This window comes from Haliaeetus albicilla, chromosome 12 (genome assembly GCF_947461875.1).
Source record: "Haliaeetus albicilla chromosome 12, bHalAlb1.1, whole genome shotgun sequence".
NCBI classification, from domain to species: Eukaryota; Metazoa; Chordata; class Aves; order Accipitriformes; family Accipitridae; genus Haliaeetus; species Haliaeetus albicilla.
In genome coordinates, this window is record NC_091494.1 from 6,028,821 (window position 1) to 6,046,872 (window position 18,052).

At 37.3% G+C, this 18,052-nt stretch overlaps 1 protein-coding gene across 9 annotated transcripts in view; it reads left to right on the forward strand.

The window, feature by feature from the left end:
- NEO1 (neogenin 1) overlaps positions 1-18,052 on the forward strand; it is a 221,664-nt gene that overhangs the window by 129,918 nt on the left and 73,694 nt on the right. For all 9 annotated transcript variants that reach the window (XM_069797777.1, XM_069797781.1, XM_069797782.1 and 6 more), the window contains exons 6-7: positions 12,466-12,620; positions 13,469-13,589. In XM_069797777.1, the coding sequence (XP_069653878.1) occupies positions 12,466-12,620; positions 13,469-13,589 (276 nt within the window). The remainder of the gene's footprint in view (positions 1-12,465; positions 12,621-13,468; positions 13,590-18,052) is intronic.

Consider the following 18,052-nt stretch of genomic DNA (forward strand, 5'->3'; position numbering starts at 1 on the left):
ATTGAGATTCCAGACTTAAATTTGCAAACCACAGTATTAGGGCTGTACAACTGATGCCTCTCCAGGGTTTTAACATTGATCATCAGCATTTAATTTTATAAAAGGGGGGATCTACATAATGTCGAGGAAGCTTACTAAAAACAAAATGAAAAGGCACAGCCAAAAAGGTTAAATACTTAGCAAGTGGTGTGGTGCTTGTTTAAGGAACTATATGATGTTCACAGTGAATGGCAAACACCTGTCAAAGTTACACTGGAAAGACAAAAAACCCCCGCCTCCAAGACCCCATCAGAAATCTCATAGCAGCAAGGTAAAGCAAATTATTTTTCTCATGTTTATATGCAAGTAAAATAATACAGTGCTTTCAATCATTTGCTAATAACATTAAAAAAAATCTTCTAATAGTTTTTTTCCAAGCCTGTCAGAGACAGGAAGCCTGCCAGAGAAAGCTTAGGGTCAGCAGATGATTGAATGTAAAGAGAAAGGGGTGAGAAGATGGCCTGAAGCAGAAAAGTGAATTCTTGATATCCATGTTCTCTGCAAAATGGAAGCTTTTTTGTTGTTGCTAATTATTGTTGTTAATTATATTTTATTCTTTAAAATAAAAAAGGGGGGGGGGGGGGGGCACGCTACCTGAAATTGTAGAGCTAGTAAAATGTATTTCAGAACAAATCCATAAAGTGAACAGTAAGTAATCATCAGGACCAGATGGTGTTCACTCAAAATTTCTCAACAAGTTTAAGTGTGAAATCCTGAGTTACCAAGTGTGGTGTGTAACCTATCACTTAAATTGGCTAATCAGACTTAAAAAAAAAAAAAAAACCAAAACCAAAAAAAACGACCCACAAACAGGCCAGTGTGACATGAGGGGTTTTTTTTAAGAGTCTTTTGGGGGAGATCTGGGAAACTGTGGATGAGTTTATCTGATGTCTGGACCAGTTAAATTGATGAAAATTATAATAAAATATATTGTTGTTAGACATTTGGGAAATATCATGCATTGAATCCATTTCTGTATATTTTGTGGGGAAAAAGCCATGTTTTACTATTGAGAACCTTCTGAAGGATGTTGAGGGCTCTTCCATTCCCAGAACACTTCTAACAGTCTCACTGAGAGCCTGAAATGATGGCACTGTGGAGTCTGAGGGAATGACCTCCTGTAGATAAAAGAGAATAAATAAATAGTTTAACAGATAGAAAATTAGAGTGGGACTAAGAAGTTAGTTTTATCAGTGGAGCCAGGTGTGCACTGTTCACCATTTTTGTAAGTAATCTGGAAAAGGGGATTGTAAGGTGACAAACTTTGTTGTTGCTTCTAAGTTGATTGGGGTTGTGAGAATGAATGCTGACTGTGAAGAGCCTTAGAAGCACCTTGTTGTGTAAGAAACAATCAAGCAATTAAATGTGGGGTGAAGTTCAATGTACTTTAAAGTGGTATATACAGTTAAACATAGTTCTGTAAATTTAGGTAGCGGTGGTCTCTGAACTGCCAGGTTTTGCATAGGCATAAAATACGGAGGCTGTAATATGTAGGTCTTTTGAAAATGCAAGATCTTAAAAAACAAATTAAATGGTAGCAATTGTTAGGAGAGGAATAAGCACCTAAACAGAAAAATTGTTATGGCACTGTCTAAATCTGATGGTCCTATATATCAAATGCTGTGAGCAGTTCTTGTTCCCTCCCCTCTTAAATGTAGCAAAGCTCTTACACTTAGTAAAGCCAAAGAAGGTGTAGAGTGTAACAACGATGATCAAAGACACACGGAGTGTTGAAAACTGTTCTTTTCTGTAAAATCATGAGTGCTGTGGGGAAAGCAAATAAGAAATGAATGCTTGTTTCTTTTTCATTTGCAAGAACCAAGAGATATCACATGGTTGATTGATTCAAAGACGTGAAAAAAAAAAGGTGAATTTTCTCAGGGAGTGTCACATGGAACTTATTGCTGTGAATATTAGGGCTGCTGAAGGCTTACCTGGATCCAGAAAGCAGTGAGAACAGGTTTTTAAAAGGCAAAATCTAACCAAAACTAGTAAACACAAAGGTATCTCCTTTTTCTCAGGAAGTCCCTTGTCCAGGGATTGCTCGATTCTGGGAGAATATATGGAGATGTATTGCTTTTATGCTTTTCTTCTATTCTTCTATTCTGTCCTTGATAGCTGCAGTTGGCTGCTGTGTGGCACTGTGCAGCCTTCAGTGTTTTTATGTTCCTGGATGTGTCCTGCTGATAAGCAACCTTTGTTTGCCAGTTATCAAGGTATGGTTACTGTGAAAGCAGTGCAAAGCAGATGCTGCATCTTCAGCACACGCTGGTTAGATAAGGTAGGTTCTCTAAACACTTCAGACTATTGCTGAATAGATTGGCTGACAATAATGGATGTTATTTACGCTTACCTTTGTATAGATCGGATTAAGGGAAGTGTGGATGATGTTGCAGTCTTGCCAAAGGTTTCATGCCAGCGTGCAATTAGTGTACTGAATTGGGCTGCAACTGCCAAGACACCTCACAAGTGAAAAACATAAAGCAAAATAGTGCTAGTGTATAGGATGCTCAGAGAACTCACTGTATGTTTCTGCACCTGGAAAACTTCCCAGACAATTCCATTTGTGGGTATGTGTACATGACCTCTGATTGTCTGCAGTCCAAATCCATGTGCCAAGCTAATAGCTCACAGCTTTTAATGAGAGTTTTTGCTGAATGTGTAGTCTCCTGCATATTTAGAAGTTCATAACGATTGCTTTAAAAGACAGGGTTTTGATTTTACTAAAGCTCATACTGAAAAGAAGAACCCATTTTCATATCAAAGTAGAAGAGTGAGCAATTAATTTTTTAGAGTATTATCTTTTTTAGAACAGGGCAAGAATCTAGATGTTACTCCTATGTAGGAGTTCTTCCTGTGCAAGAATGAAATGTGTTTATATATATATATATACACACACACACGATTTTTCTTTCTATTGCAGTATTTATGTATTAAGCTTTCTTACCTGTTTGAGGTGTCTGATTGCATGACTGCTTAATCCTGCCTTTGCTCACATAACTGAATCCAGGACTTCCATTTTTCTTTTGGAGCCAATTTTCTGAGTCATTGATCATTTTCATTGCTTGCTTGTAAATCAGAGTTCATGTTTTCCTTGAAACGGGGTGCTTGAATAACACGGTCAGCTGAGGCATTAGTGCATGTTGGATGGAAGAGAGTCTCAGGAGCTGCTGTTATACCTCCATTTAGGATTGCTTCTTTTCATACCAGTATGATACTGGGAGTCATGTTTAGCTCACGGTCATATTTCTGATCTCTGATAAAAGTCCTAGTTTCTCAGGCCTTTTTCTGCAAAGTTTATTGCTATTACTTCCTACTCTGTAAACGTACAGTTTATTTATTATTTCTCCCTGAAAAACAAATGCACTTTTATTGAATTACATCCTGACATTTTTATTCTACCTTTCTGATTGATCAATATGATTTTACATTACTATTGTTCTGTACTATTTATCTGTCTGGTTTCTTGGTAGTTGTAATATCACTGAATGTTGGGGAGTTTTTTAGTTCCTGCTTCAGAAATGTTTATTTTGGGGTTGGCCTCTGAAGAATAGTTCATACTTTAGCAATTTCTGAATTAAAGCTTTTCACTGTAAAAGCAAAACATTTGTTTTCAAATTAATTCAAATGCAGTCTGGTCATCCCCTGCCCTTCTCTCACTACTGAAATCATATCTCCACGTAGTAGTTGTTTCAGCATTTGTGGAGGAAGCTGTAAAGCACCAGACAGTCTACATGAGCAGAAACATAGAAGAACATTAAGTGCTCAGTTGGGCCCTTTCAGCTGATGAGCTGAGGCTAACGTAGTCTACCAGAGATCCCATTAGCGGAACATAAAAATAGTCCCTCTTTCTCTGCTTCATCTGCTAAAGAAGTGGGGAAGAATTCATACTGGTCAGGATGCCATAGACAAAGAACCATTTATCTGTAGGTATGTTAGCTTTAATTTTCTAAAATATTAAAAAAAGTCAATTATTTACTTGTTAAAAACAGACACATGCAGTCATTATCTTACTAGGTAAGAAAATAATACAGTGTCACTACCACAAACTTTCACCTGCAGTTTCTGTTCATAAACTGGAACTTTGGGTTTTGTGCAATAAAAAATGCTGTGCATGTAGTAGTTTACATTTTTATAACCTTTTTTGTGTCTTGGTGCACCAATATTTATTTATTAGTTTATATTCATTTGACAGTTTTCTATTCTGTGGATATTTCTCTAAAAAGATTCCTTTTTGTCAGCTTTTGTTTGCTATGCAAATTTCCCAGCTGCATATTAAGTGTGTTTTAAGGACATGACAGCCCTGCTCAGAGGTTGGGAAGACTTTTGACTTGCCTGCAACAGTTTTGGGTTTTAAATCTATTGTTTCAGAGTACTTATCCATACACCTTTGCCATTTTTAAGGAAGAACATTATAATTCCCCATTTCTGTTTAAAGTGTAATTCCCCCTTTTTTTTTTTCAGGATACACTTGACAAAACCCAGCTAATTTGTACAACTAGAGTGCAGAATTAAAAGATAATCAAAACTTCTGCTGTCAAACATCAATCTATGCATTTTATCTGTGTTTTGGTGGGAATGCCAGGAGGTGAAGGATGTCATGTCATTTTGGAGTGGAATCAAAATTCTGGAAAAACATGTATCTAGAAGGCCAGTAGGCTTGCTAACTAGTTTGTAATTACGCTTTGATACCATGAAGCAGAAAATATTTTTGTAGACTTAGGTGAATATAAGATGTAGCTGGGATGTTTGACAACTATTGCTCTCACCTTAATGGTTTAATGTTCTAATTTATCTTGAATTTGTTTAATTTCATTGTTTGCCTTGTGATACTTAAACACTTTGCCTTTGTTTTTAACACAGTGTGCTCCGTGGGTGCTCCCAAGCACTATCATAATACAAATAATTTAAAACATTTTCATCGGTCTGCCCTATGTGTCGTGCTACCTGGCTGACAGAAAGTAGTTGGTTTCAGCTAACTGGCCAAGGAAATTGCTATTTAAATAAACTGCACTCTCTATGTAATGCAGTCTTCTCTGGGGCTAGCCCTGAAAAGTGAACTTATCCCAGGCAATGAAATTATGTCCTGTGGTCTGATGTGGGATTGGAAATATCCACTAAAACATCCTCCAGTTTGGCAAATTTACAAAAAAATTCAAAGATTTTTAAATCCTGTCAGACATCTTATTAAAATAGAATGGTTTGTCGCTTGACAAGTAGATTTGGAGAAGGTCTTATGTACTACAGTGATACCACTGCATGTGTTAATACTGACTCAAGGTGTGACTGAATGGATTAACAGGGTGGTCATGGTATCACAGAGTTCCATCCTTCTTAGAAACAAACTTGCAGTTCTTAAAATTAAGTTTAACTTTATTAGGATTCTGATAGGATGTGTAGCATATCCTAATAGAATATGTTGTCCCTGGAGGAGGAAATAAAATTCCTCTGGGCTTACCATTGTAGGCTGATAGGAAATGGGTCTTATAGTTAAATGTCCAGTTTAAATACTATTGGTAATCCTGATTGTTAACTGAAATACAAGATAGGGATTCTACCCACAGCATCCATCAGAAATGTAGTTATAAAATGGAAGTCATTTGACCAAGAATGCTTAAGTCATGATTAATCGGAGATACACTATGAAAATTTATCAGGTCTACTTAGGTTTTGTATCTGCTATTTGGAGTATGTGGAAACTTTTGGAATTAGAAAATACTTTTGTATTTGAATGGTAAGCATTGATTGCTAAAGAAATATTTGTAATAGACAAAAGTATAGAAGGAAGGGGATGCAGAGATGATGACAAGAGCTATGATTTGATTGTGTGACTTTGGAAAACACATTCTTAATTTTGGCGGATTGAGGGCATTTGCAGGTGGCTGAGGAAGCAGAAATGGCTACTTCAGTCTTGTCCTTGCCAATTTCTGTCTGGAAATTAAGTTGCTGCATTTCAGTCCCTTGGCTGCCTTAGACTGTTGAAGTCATAATGCTGCCTCAGTGTGCAAAGGGAATAGTCCTACGGCGGGGTTGATGCATATTCTTTGTTCATGCTATAGAAGACAGCAGGTGACAAAACATATGCATCATACTTAATCGGGAAACTTAATCCTGGTGTGAGGCGTCTTGCCAGTTTGTGACACTGTGAAGCTGAGTGAGATCTTGGGTTTTTGCTTCAAGTTGCCTGTTGCTAGGACAGCCATCACAGGTGGATGAAGTTCTCCTGACTTAGAGATGGTGCTTTTTACCACTCCAGACTTACCAGAGACCTGTTTAGACTGGTCAAAAGCTCCTGTGGTTAGTGGTGCTAATGAGTTTTAACTTGCAGGTAGGGAGGACCATGAAGTGGGTGTTGCGCCTGTGTTGTGAGCCAGGATGTTATACATACAGGGTGCTTATATAGTCACATAGCTCTTGAGGGACTTGGCGTTAACAGCGGAGTCATGTCTGCAGGAGTTTGGTGACTTGATGGGAGCAAGGAGAGTAATTCATCTGCATGGAACAAGGAAGGTGATAGAGAACGTGGGGAGACAGCAAAACAGTGTAAAAGAGATGATCTGTACCTTTTACAGTTGATCATGTGTATGTTGTTTTTGTCCGATGCTATGCATGAACCAACAGCCTGTTTATTAATGCTTTTTAAAATGAGAGTAAGTCTTTTGGAAGTATAGTTAGCAATCTGTGTTTCTGGGCTGTCAAAATGAGACTATTCTTAAGCGCTTCATGTATGACAGACTGTTTTAAATGTATTAGGAAGTGAGATAATGGTGCAGCTGCAGCTGCCTGTCCTTTGAGGAGCACTAGACATGTAAAGCCTAGAACTCTTTTGGATACTTTTTACAAAAAGATTTCAGACTTATATATTTTTTTCTCGTTATGGTGGTCTAAACGGCCAGCCTGCCTGCTTGCGGTCACTTCTCTGCCTCTGCAGGGTTTTCTTTGTTGCTTGAGTCTGATTATCAGGAATCGCTGCTTTGCCACCATTAGGGTTTTCTTCCTCCTTCTGGGCAACAGCGTGGAGGGGATTTGACTTTCAGGAAAGGTTAACGCACATAAAAATGAGATCTTCTCTAGAATAGCAGCATTTTGATTTGGTTATTGTAGGAGAAGGTTCATTGTGCTTGTAACTAAGAAAGTTGAAAGTTCCGATTAGTTAATTATGCAGAACTTGAATTTTTCCATTTCTTGTGTAGTTATAGCTCAGCTTGATGTTTCGGGTTTGAAACAGGATTGCGAAACCAGAAACCTTTGTTCTCACGTCAGTGATTGTAAGACTGAAAGGAAAGCTCTTCAAGAGATGCAGAGGAGGACTGAATGTAATTAATTTCTCTCTTATTTGAAGCGGTACAGATGGCTGAAGTGAAAACAGATTCTTTTGACTATGCCCCTGAAGGCCACAAAATTTCTCTCTTAATGAGAGAGAACAGGCAAGAGCTACTGACCACCGAAAAGACATTCAAAGAAAGAGTTGTTCTGTAAAGTTCAGAATAAATGATGTTACTTTAATACTCTCCACATAGCTGTTCAAAGGTTTCTAATCCTTGAGCATTTAAAAAACAACGCACAGACAATGTGGATCCTAAGCCAATGTTTTACTTTGTGAATTCACCACATTGGATTGTGCTAGTGCACAAGGATGAAGCAGATCAGAGCTTCAGTCCTGTACAGCAGTGTGTTGCCTTTAGCCACTCCTGTACCTGAAGAGACGGAGGAGTAGAGACTTGGGACAATTTGTTTCCATTTCCTTCTGATCACCTGTACTCGTGGAATGGGATCCATGCCCAGCATCCATTCCCATTTCCACTTCAACTTGGGTGCAGTTCCTCTTGCATATGTGTAGTTCCTCAGCTCTTCCCATCATTTTACAGCTGTTGGCTGAAAAAAGCATATTATTTTTCAAATATTTCACCTTTACTGGGATTTAGCTTAGAAGTTTGAATCAACTGCTGACACAGATTGTTTTGTTGTTGTTGTTTCTTTTTTTTATCACTGTTGTGATCAAAATATTTTGTCTTCTAAATCTACAAAAGGGCGGAAGATACTCTTGGCTAGGGATTCTCTAAGGGTCCCACAGTGCATGTGAAATTCTGTGCAAGCATCTTGCAATTTAAATAGTTGTTATTTGCTTGCTAACATTAAGAGGGATAGAAGTGGGCTGAGCTGCCAAGTTGTCTTTGAAGTTTAATTGTCTGTTTGGTAACAGAACACATAATCTTCCATTACAAATCTTATTTTGTATGGTAATTGGCACATTTGCTCTCTGGTTATCAATTTAACTTCTCTACCACAAACATCTGTACTTGCATTGTGTTAATCTGTGTGAATGCCAAACATTCACATAGTTAAACTATAAAAGTGTGTTTTAAAAGCATTTTTTTAATTCATTAACTGGAAAAGTAACTGATAATAAAGCAAGCACTTCTCATATTATTGTCCCTTTGTAAGCAGCTTGGCATTTGCTCCATACGGCAGAAAAGCAAAGTCACTTTGAAAAAAGAATGTGTTTCACATTCTTAATCTCCTAAACCACAAATATTTGAGAGCAGGTAATAGGATATCTAGTTCAACTTTCATTTTTGTGGCAAAAAAATATTGAATCTTATGATTCAATATTAATGCCTGCTTGTGGATGATGCCCCAAGTTAAAGCAATATCAGTTGCTAAAGATATCGTCTACTTGCCAAATGTCTTCATTACAAGTTAAACATTGGTGGAGAAAACAGAAATAATGCCAGAATTTCACTTTGCACTAATTTTGTTTCAGATGTGATGGTCCATCAGTTCCCTTACAGTGCTCCTCCTTCCTTGTCACCCTCTACCTACTCACCTCTGAACCTTTCAGATTAGCGATAGCCATTCCCAAACTATTACTGTTATTTCTTCTGTGGTTCAATTTTGGGTTTGCTTTTAAAAAGCTACCTATTTTCTACTGGTTATTATGGAAGTCTCTTACCTGGTAGGTGGATGTTGAGGGAAGTCTAAACTGCTGGCAACATACTCAAAGAGGAAAATATGCGGAATACCACTAGAGACATCTGTCTCGAAGAATTCAGGGTAGGATCCTCCTATCATACAGTCTGTGCTGGGCAGACGACATGTGTATACTGAGGAGTAGGGACTTGCCCTTCTGATGCTTCTCTTATTGAGGGAAGGTCTGCTGTGTCTCCTGTGTGATGTTTATGCTCATCATTTCCAAAATAAAAGGATGTCTAAATATGGTTTTGAAAGAGGTAACCATTAAAAACATAGAAGTAAATGGAAAACTGGATAAAAATGTGGTTTAATTAAAGATAAATTGTATCCTAATACTTCTTTTGATAAAGTAACTAACTTTGGCAGAGGCAGTCTTGAACCCAGAGCAGCTATTTTTTGTGTTGAGCCACTTGTGATTTTATTGAACTTCTCTTATTCTATCCCGTTTCTCATGCTTGAGTTTTACAGTGTAGCTACTCAGTACAGCAATTTGCATGTATTCTGAGGTCATCAGATGAATTTTTTTACACAAGTTTTGTGCTTTTGACAGTGAATGCTCTTGGCTTATGTTTATTCAGATTCCTGTGACAAGTTTAATACCTGGTGAAGGAGTTAAATGTTAGCCTGTAACGAATGTTATGAAAATAGGAGCATTGTACATTCACAGAAAACTAACTTTTCATGTTTCCAAGTTTTATGGTCCCTTTTTTTCAACCATGTTAGCATTTTGAGAATCGATATGTGTGTGTGTGTGTCTGTATACATACAGAGAAAGAGATTGAAAGGAAATGAGAACATAAACTATTGATCAAGCAGACTGCAACAAAATTACTCATTAGTTAAAAATGGCAAACGATGAGAGAGCAATGATCTATCACAGGCTGACATCAGTATGATGCATCTAGGAGAGGGCAAATACAGTAGTAGAATGAATTGGGCAAGATATTTGCTGTAGTGATAACACTGTATTTATGCCATTTTTCAAGTCACTGGTGAGACACATCTGAAATTGCATGCAAATAATTGAAACTCCATGGGCTACAAAGATTAATTCAAGCTAGAGCAAATACAGAGGGTCTGCGAGAAGGGTGCTGGTGACTTGTCGTACCAGAACTAAGCAAATGTGACTTGTTGAGGCTGCCAAAATAAAGGCTGGGATGTGGGAAGGGAGTGGAGAAATAGTGCAGCTCACAATAAATAAAAAGGCTGAGGATAAATGCCAGGGAGGAATAAAAATTTAAAATAAAAGGCACTGTTTTCATAAAGAATAAATAATCGCAATTTGGCTACAAATAAAATCAGAAGACAGTTTACAACTGTCAGAGTTATATATGGTTATAACAGCCATCTGACACAGATAGTAAGTACAAAAATATCTAAATCATTTTAAGGTGGAGTTTATGGCGTGTGTGGTAAATTTATGGAAAGTTTATACAAAATGGATGTCTGAAGTCATCGGCAACTGGACTCAGCCCCATCCAGATTTTTGCTCCTATGTGAGAGAGTTCGAGTGGTGAATATATATGTACATCTTTATGTAGTTTCTGGTATAGGTTTATGTGCTTATCCGACAGTTAAGCCATTTTCTTACTCTATAAAGAAGTATTTCCACATGTTCAAGTTCCTAATTTATAATCTGAAACTTGAGGGTTTTTTGGAGAGCTGCTTGTCTCCACCTTTTAAAAAATATTAAATCCACCTACAAACCTTTATAATCCTTTCACAGGAAGAAGTAAAAAATGATCTAGTATTCCTTATTGCCTAGCGTGAAATAAACCCCATTGATAGGTGAAGCATGTAAAATGTTTGCCTAAACTCTGTAGCCCTTCCATATTGACTTTCTTTGATAAATATTAAAGGGCAGAAAGCCACTTTTGACTTTCCTGGAACTTGAACAATCAGACCTGACAACATAAGTAAGCAAATCACCCATGTGTCTGTGAGCATAGTAAAAACAAATAAATAAGTGAATGTTCTTCATAATAGATGATATTCAAATTGTACGTGCCTGCAAACAGCTGCTCTTTCTGCCGCTGAGCTAAAGTGGGGAGTCCTTATATGCTGCTGGATGCTTCTTAGTGGCACATTTGTTCACAGAAGAATTTTAACGTGTCTGTGTGTTGGACACTTTGGGGCTTGTTAGCAAAAAATTCTGTATCTCTGAATTTTTATGGATTTTAAATAAATTTAATTAATCTTACTCTGAGTACATAAGGACATTTAAAAAGGTAGCCAAGACCCAGAGGTAACAACTTTGGTACACGTCTTAAATGAAGAACCTTTCTGTTTTACTGTGTTAGGCAATACATGCCTTTGGTCATATCTATCTGTAATACATTATCAGTATGATACAAAGGTATGTGTGTAGTGCTGTACATAGTGTTTCTTGGGCTTATACAAACCAGAGAAGAAAATATTTGGATAAATACAGCACTGTCCATTTGATAGGCTGAGTTTCTTCACAGAAGTACAAGGCAAGGGTACTCTAGGAAAGTTTCATCTTAGTTTTGTGCCCATTCATTTTAAAAAGTCTTTTTTGGTATCATTTTAGCTTTTGGTTACCTACTGACTTCAAATATTGAGTACAAAGAACTCTCTGAAAAAATTCTTTTGTATCAACTGCAAAGTTTTGTCTGAATAAATAAATTGTTGCGAATCATGATATACTCTTGTATAACACAGCTTGACTGCACTACCTCTGTTCTGTGTTTTATGGAGCTGCAGGTGGACTTACTGGGCATCAAAGTATAGGTTATTGAAAAAGTTCCAGACAGCCATTTTCATCTTAGCCTGACTTTTTAATTTCAAATCTTAACTCACTATCTTTCTGTTTTATAAAATAATAAACTTTGCTGCAGGAAGGGGTGAAGGCTTTTGTAAAACCTTTCATTGTCTTGCTGCAGAGCTTATCCCACAAGAATCTTTATTTGTGAAAGGGACGTAAAACTGTTGCACCACTAAGCACTAAATGATTTGCTTAGTTGGTGAAGGAAGAGTGTGAGTAACATCTGAAATCCACTGCCTGCCGTGGTCTCTTGAGCATGCAGCAACATGCCTACGGCAGATAAGAGACTGCAGTGTATTTTTCAACCATGGAAATACGTTTTTCCAAATGGCATCTATGTCTCTTGATTTTAAAATACTTTTTAACTTTACACTTTATACATCTCAGTTCAATTTCTTCTTTCATGTATTCTCAAGAGGTCATTTCAAATTAAAATGGCTTTCTGTTTAACTGGCCCAAATGTAATTTTGAAGTAAAACGGAGCTTGTATCAGCTTCTATCAAACCCTGATCTGAAAATTGCTGCCAACATTGCTACTGTTCGTGCTAGAGTCCCTGAAGTCATCTTTTTATGTGTTGAGTCTTACTGTAGTTTTGAGTATGAGCACAACTGATGTGTTTTTGTGGATGCTAATGCCGTCTTTTGTCTTTTTTCCATTTTATTTGAAGTTCCTCCTGAATTTCTGAAGCGCCCTGCAAATATTTACGCTCATGAATCCATGGACATTGTGTTTGAGTGTGAAGTGACTGGAAAACCTACTCCAACTGTGAAATGGGTCAAGAATGGAGACATGGTGATCCCAAGTGACTATTTCAAAATTGTTGTAAGTATATTGTCCATTTTGCAGATTTTTAAGCTGCTGACCTGTCTGTTAGTCCTCTAATACATATGCATGGAAGCTAGGTTCTTTTACAGGACCAGCTTCCTATTTTTGTGCTGTTGATGTTTGGGGCCTGGAAGAGAAACGGTTTCTTGAAACCTTCAATGCTCTGTAATTCAGTTGTTTTACTGAACTGCTAAGACACGTTGCTTATATTGTATGAGTCAATTTCTTTATAGCTTAGACTTTCCATGAGAGACAGACGCACACACAATGACAAAACACACTTTGTTGGCTGAATGTGTTAAAGTGCAGGCTTGCCATGAACACTGACTGACTGTGTTTTCTGCAGTCATCTGTGATCAATGAAAATTACAATTTCAAACAGGAGTTTAAATATAAATGTAACTGAGTTGTGGATTGTGAGTCCTGGCACACTGGCACTTCTAGAGGGAAATTTTAGATGTAGTGAAAGTCATTAGTGAGGCATAGTTGAGAACTTAATGGTTGTATAATTGGGTATACCTGAGGTTGCAGGATTGTAACAGTGAGCTATGAGGCTATATTCAGTGCTTAAAATATCATGAAAATGGCCGTGGAAATGTTATGACTTGCCAGTGATATGTGATGCTAGAAAATGATAGCCATTAGTAAGAGCTTGTGCTGCTTTTTGATGCTGTATAATTTGAGGATTCAGTGCAAGAGAGATGAAATCTGACATGAACTCCAAATACGCTTTTCCATGTTACTGTTCGGAAGTTTCTCCTGTTGGTGGTGTTATGGCACATTACTACATTGTTTTTGCAATTGCAACCTGTTTTTAAGTGTTGTGTTTTTCCTTTACTCTTCAGAAAGAACATAATCTGCAAGTTTTGGGTCTGGTGAAATCAGATGAAGGATTCTATCAGTGCATTGCAGAAAATGATGTTGGAAATGCACAGGCTGGAGCCCAGCTGATAATACTTGACCTTGGTAAGATAAACTGTGACAATACAGTGCCAAAAGATGGGGAGGAGCAATTTCAAGGGACCATTTCTAGATGATGTGTTATATCTATAACTCAACTAGAGTAGGATTTTTTTAAAAATCATATGAGTGGTTCAGTGTTGTCTTCTGTACACTTAAAATTACTTAGGAGAAATTAGGGATTCGCTTTATATTTTGTAAAACATGTAGAAAATATTTAGTGCAATAATAAACTGTAGCCGGAAATCTGAAATACTGTTGCATGCTGAGATTTTAAAAAAAGTAACAGGATAGCTGAAATGAAAACAATCACTGAAATTACACAAGTGAAAAGTAAGCACTTACAGAGTGCACCACCAATGAAGTATTTTACGCTGAAGTCATTCCAGTGTCAGAAGCTTTTTTTTGTGCTGTTAGTTTAAAAAGTAGTAAGCTTTGTCACTTCTGCAAACTGCAACTGCAAAAATTTTTTTGAGTTACAGCTGCAGTTTAAGATAAATGTTTGTTATTTTGCTCCAGTCAGTGGAATTACTAACAGTACTCACCTTCTTGCAATGTCCTGCATTGCATATTTTGGATGTAAAAAGAGAATAATTGCTGTTATGACCTACTATCTTCCATAAAAAAAGATAGTACAAATATGGTTGCTAAGGCATCAGCTTGTTTTCCTCTTTCAGGTCATATAGTTCTTAAAAATAATTTCTAAGAGCACAAGGGAAGAAAACCAATAGTAAGAGGGATGAGGGGAGAGACAAGTCAGACAAGAAAATACTAATTCTATACTTTTGGGGCCTTTTGTGTTGCCTGTCTTTTTGGAGTATTGTTTCAAAATTCTAATTTTTTTTTTTTTTGGATGGAAAGGATTTAGGAGAAACAGTCTTATGTATGGTCAGAGGCATGATGTAACTTCACACTTGCAATTTTAACAGATGTGAATTTGCTAGATCTGGTTTTGGTGTTCAACGTACAGAGAGTAAACTGTTACAAGCGTGCCATAAAGAGAGATTTTCCATTTCTTTTCTGATTGTTTTGTGGAGTAGTTGTGCACTTATAACTTCTTCTGAATTCTCGTTTGGATATGGGTATGTTTCATTGCTGGCTGAAGAGATGCATGTACTTTCCACAATGATTTGGGGAAGGAAAGGTGCCCTCTACTGGATTCAGTAGCTTTAATACTATAGAGCCATGGGATTTCAACCTCCGAGTAGTGTTAGGCATCTGGATCCAGCAATGGCCTACTGTCATCAGGTTGCCATAAAAATTATTAAAAGTAATTTTATTTCTGCTATATGCATGAATCACCTGAGTAGTTTCCAAATCTTTCAAGCAGAAGCATTATTCCATATTTTCCACATTTGAAAAATAATGAATAATTAATGTACTTGGGTTTTGAAGCCCTGCCCAAGTCTGTACTTTCACCCAGTTCCCAGTAGTGGTTTATAAATTACTATTACTGTTATTATTTTAGTTCCTGTGGTCTCACTCTTCTTCCTTTCCCTCTGCTGTTGTTTGCCCAGTGGTTTCTCCTTCCTGTTCTACTCTGGCAACCTGTCCTGTTATACCAAAGGACTTTGCCTTATAATGCTGTCCTTTTTCTTTTGCATGCTGCCAAAGGATTATGGATGCAGTGTTGATGGAGTCTCATTTCGGGTGTAAAGTTACACCCCCAAAGTCATATCATTCTGTTACATGGCCTGCAGTGTTTTTAACAATGCACTCCCTGTGTAACACTGATGCATTTTAGTTGTTGTTTTCCAACAGTAGAGATAACCACATGGTACATCACTGAAAGTACATTTGATTTTTTTTTTTTTTGTGGTTGAGTAGTGGGATAACAAGTAGTGCAATTAGGAATTAATGTGCTGTGTCTTAGTTGTGATATATGAAAACTGGTATACACAGTCGAAGAAAATACAGATATCTTATATTTTAATACCTTCTCATAATATCTGAACAGCGAAGAAGGAAACACTATTCAGGCAAGGAGGGTAAAGGTATCATATATAGTAGTTCTTTCACCACAGCTATCTTGTTGTGAAAATTAAAAAACACTAATTTGAGCAAAAACTATTCTGAACGCTTTGATCATTAATTTGGAAAGCTGGGGTTTTTTCCCCCATTTCATACCTGATGATGAGAAATACCTACTTTGCCAATTTGAAAAGTAATTTCAGTGAAAAAAACGTTGATTAAGTGCTCATCGAAGTTCTTCCCAATTAGCAGTGTGTCCCTTCCCTTGCTGTTCTGTTTTCTCCTTCCTAAATGGAATTGGCAAACATCTGGCTATATAGAAACTATTTCCCATTAGCCCTTTTGCTTATCATATCAAATTGATCTTTAATAAATTAAATTTAAATTAGAAAGTAAAAGCCTTACGGAATTTCTTGGAGAGGCGGCATGCATTCTGTATGGGTCAGTGTTGAAGAAATGGACCAAGACTATTGTGTGGGCTCTATAAATGGACTACGGTATTGATTGTGGTATAATTGACAACAAGGAAGGGGGTAGTTTGCTGCCATCAGAGGTGAGTTTGAGTAGCTGGAAAAGGCAGAGTTACTCAAAGTTTGAGGGAGGTATGCTGAGAAAGGTTAAATAGAAATAAACCAATAAAACTGTTTGCACTTTGCATATTATATCAGAACTTAGTTGGCTCTTCTGTACATTAACTTGTTTTGGTCTAAACCCTTCATATGGAGTCTTCCAACGTGTTGATTTTTGCTGCCTAGAACATGGCTGCTTTATCCATAGCTTTATTCATAGCTTTATTGAGGTGTACTGTAAGGATTTCTGAGTGGTCTGAAAGTAAAAATACCGCATCTGTATTTCCTTCAGTCTTGGAAGGTAGCAGAATTTTTAAATACAATAGGTGTAAAGTATACAATGTGATTATCTGCTACAACAAAAGGTTTTCTGTATTTGGACATAGATGTCTGACTTTGCAGGTAGCAGTATTTTTGGTGATTCACCTTGTCTTCTGCACAGTGACAGTTTCAGTACATGAATATGTGTAAGTGTATGTTGTGCATAGCCACACAGACCAGTATATGTGCAGACTCTCATCTGCTAGAATAAGCTTAATATAATTGTTGATCAGATATAAGTTTCTTTTGGCTTGGTCTTTTTTGTATTTGGTGTGAATTCTGAAAAGCTGGCAGTATATACGGAAGTTATTTGTGGAAAATGTTGAAGAATTGAGTGGCTAAAAAAGTTAGGGTAATTTGAAGGCTTATTGGAGTGGCTGTTTTATTTTAAAATTCTGTAATTCTCTGTTAATAAATTTAGAAAAGAAGACTGTACTTGGAAATGGATTGGCTCTACAGAGCCCACAGCTTTTGCTTTTTCTGGGTTATATGGAAGAATTGTGGCAATGAGAGAAGAGGTTTTTAGGACAACTGTTCATAATTGGAAAGATTAAAAGGGGGAGGAGAGGGAGTAGGATTCAGGTAAATGGTCCAAGTTAAATACTCTTCTCCTAGCAGTATCCCTCGTACTTAACTTCAGGTGGAGAATTCTGCAAGAGAGTTGAAAAGCATCCCATCTGCTTTCCAAATACTTTGAGATTTGAAATTTTGTCGTTCTTTCTCGGATACTGGCCTTCCCCTGAAGGGTGAGTACCTTTGGGAATTTCACTGGAGTTGTGGCTCTGCTGCCTAGTCTGCCTTTTAGGGAGAATTTAAGAACTACCTGAAGAGAGGGAAGTACCTCAATTACCATGTTTGTCTGCACTTGCCCTCTGCCAGTGTTTGACAGGCTCGATGCTCCTCTCTGCCTCACTGATTAAGAAATAGGTGGTCTTCTCTTATAACCTGCAAATGGCACCACAGAGGATTCCTGCATATCCCAGTGAGAGGGAAGAACCATAGTTGTGCCTTAGGAATTACTTTCTCAGCAACCTCAAATCTCTCCCCCTCCTTCTTTACACAAAATCAGCCCTTTTTACTTAAAATTTGATCCTGATTGGTCAGCCTCTGTCTCAATTATGGATCAGATATACTACTATGCTTAATTATAACAAAGCTATTTCTTGTCATCATTTTTACGGCATTATTTTGTGTGGTCTGTGAAAACCTCAATAATGGATACATTTGGGTTTTCTTTGTGGAGGTTAAATGCTAGTGACAAGACTAAAAATTTCAGCCAGGACCTGTAACCTGGCCTTTTCCCGTGTATCTGGCAGTGCTCAGAATTGCCATTTGGGGACTGAAAAAAGAACAGGTGGTAATAAGTAAAAGGAGGTGCCTTTGGGGGAGGGAGGCAGATGGTTCCCTATCACCCCTATGTGATAGGCATTTGACAAGTACTCAGGCACCAAAAAAAAGGAGTGATTCTTGAATGCTGTATAAAGAAAAATCATAGACTGTAAACAAATATGCCACGTTATTTAGAGAACAATTTCAAAACATTATTTGAGATGCACTGTATCACCTTCAAAATTCCAAAGTAAGTGTAGTGTGCTGCGTGATTTTTGT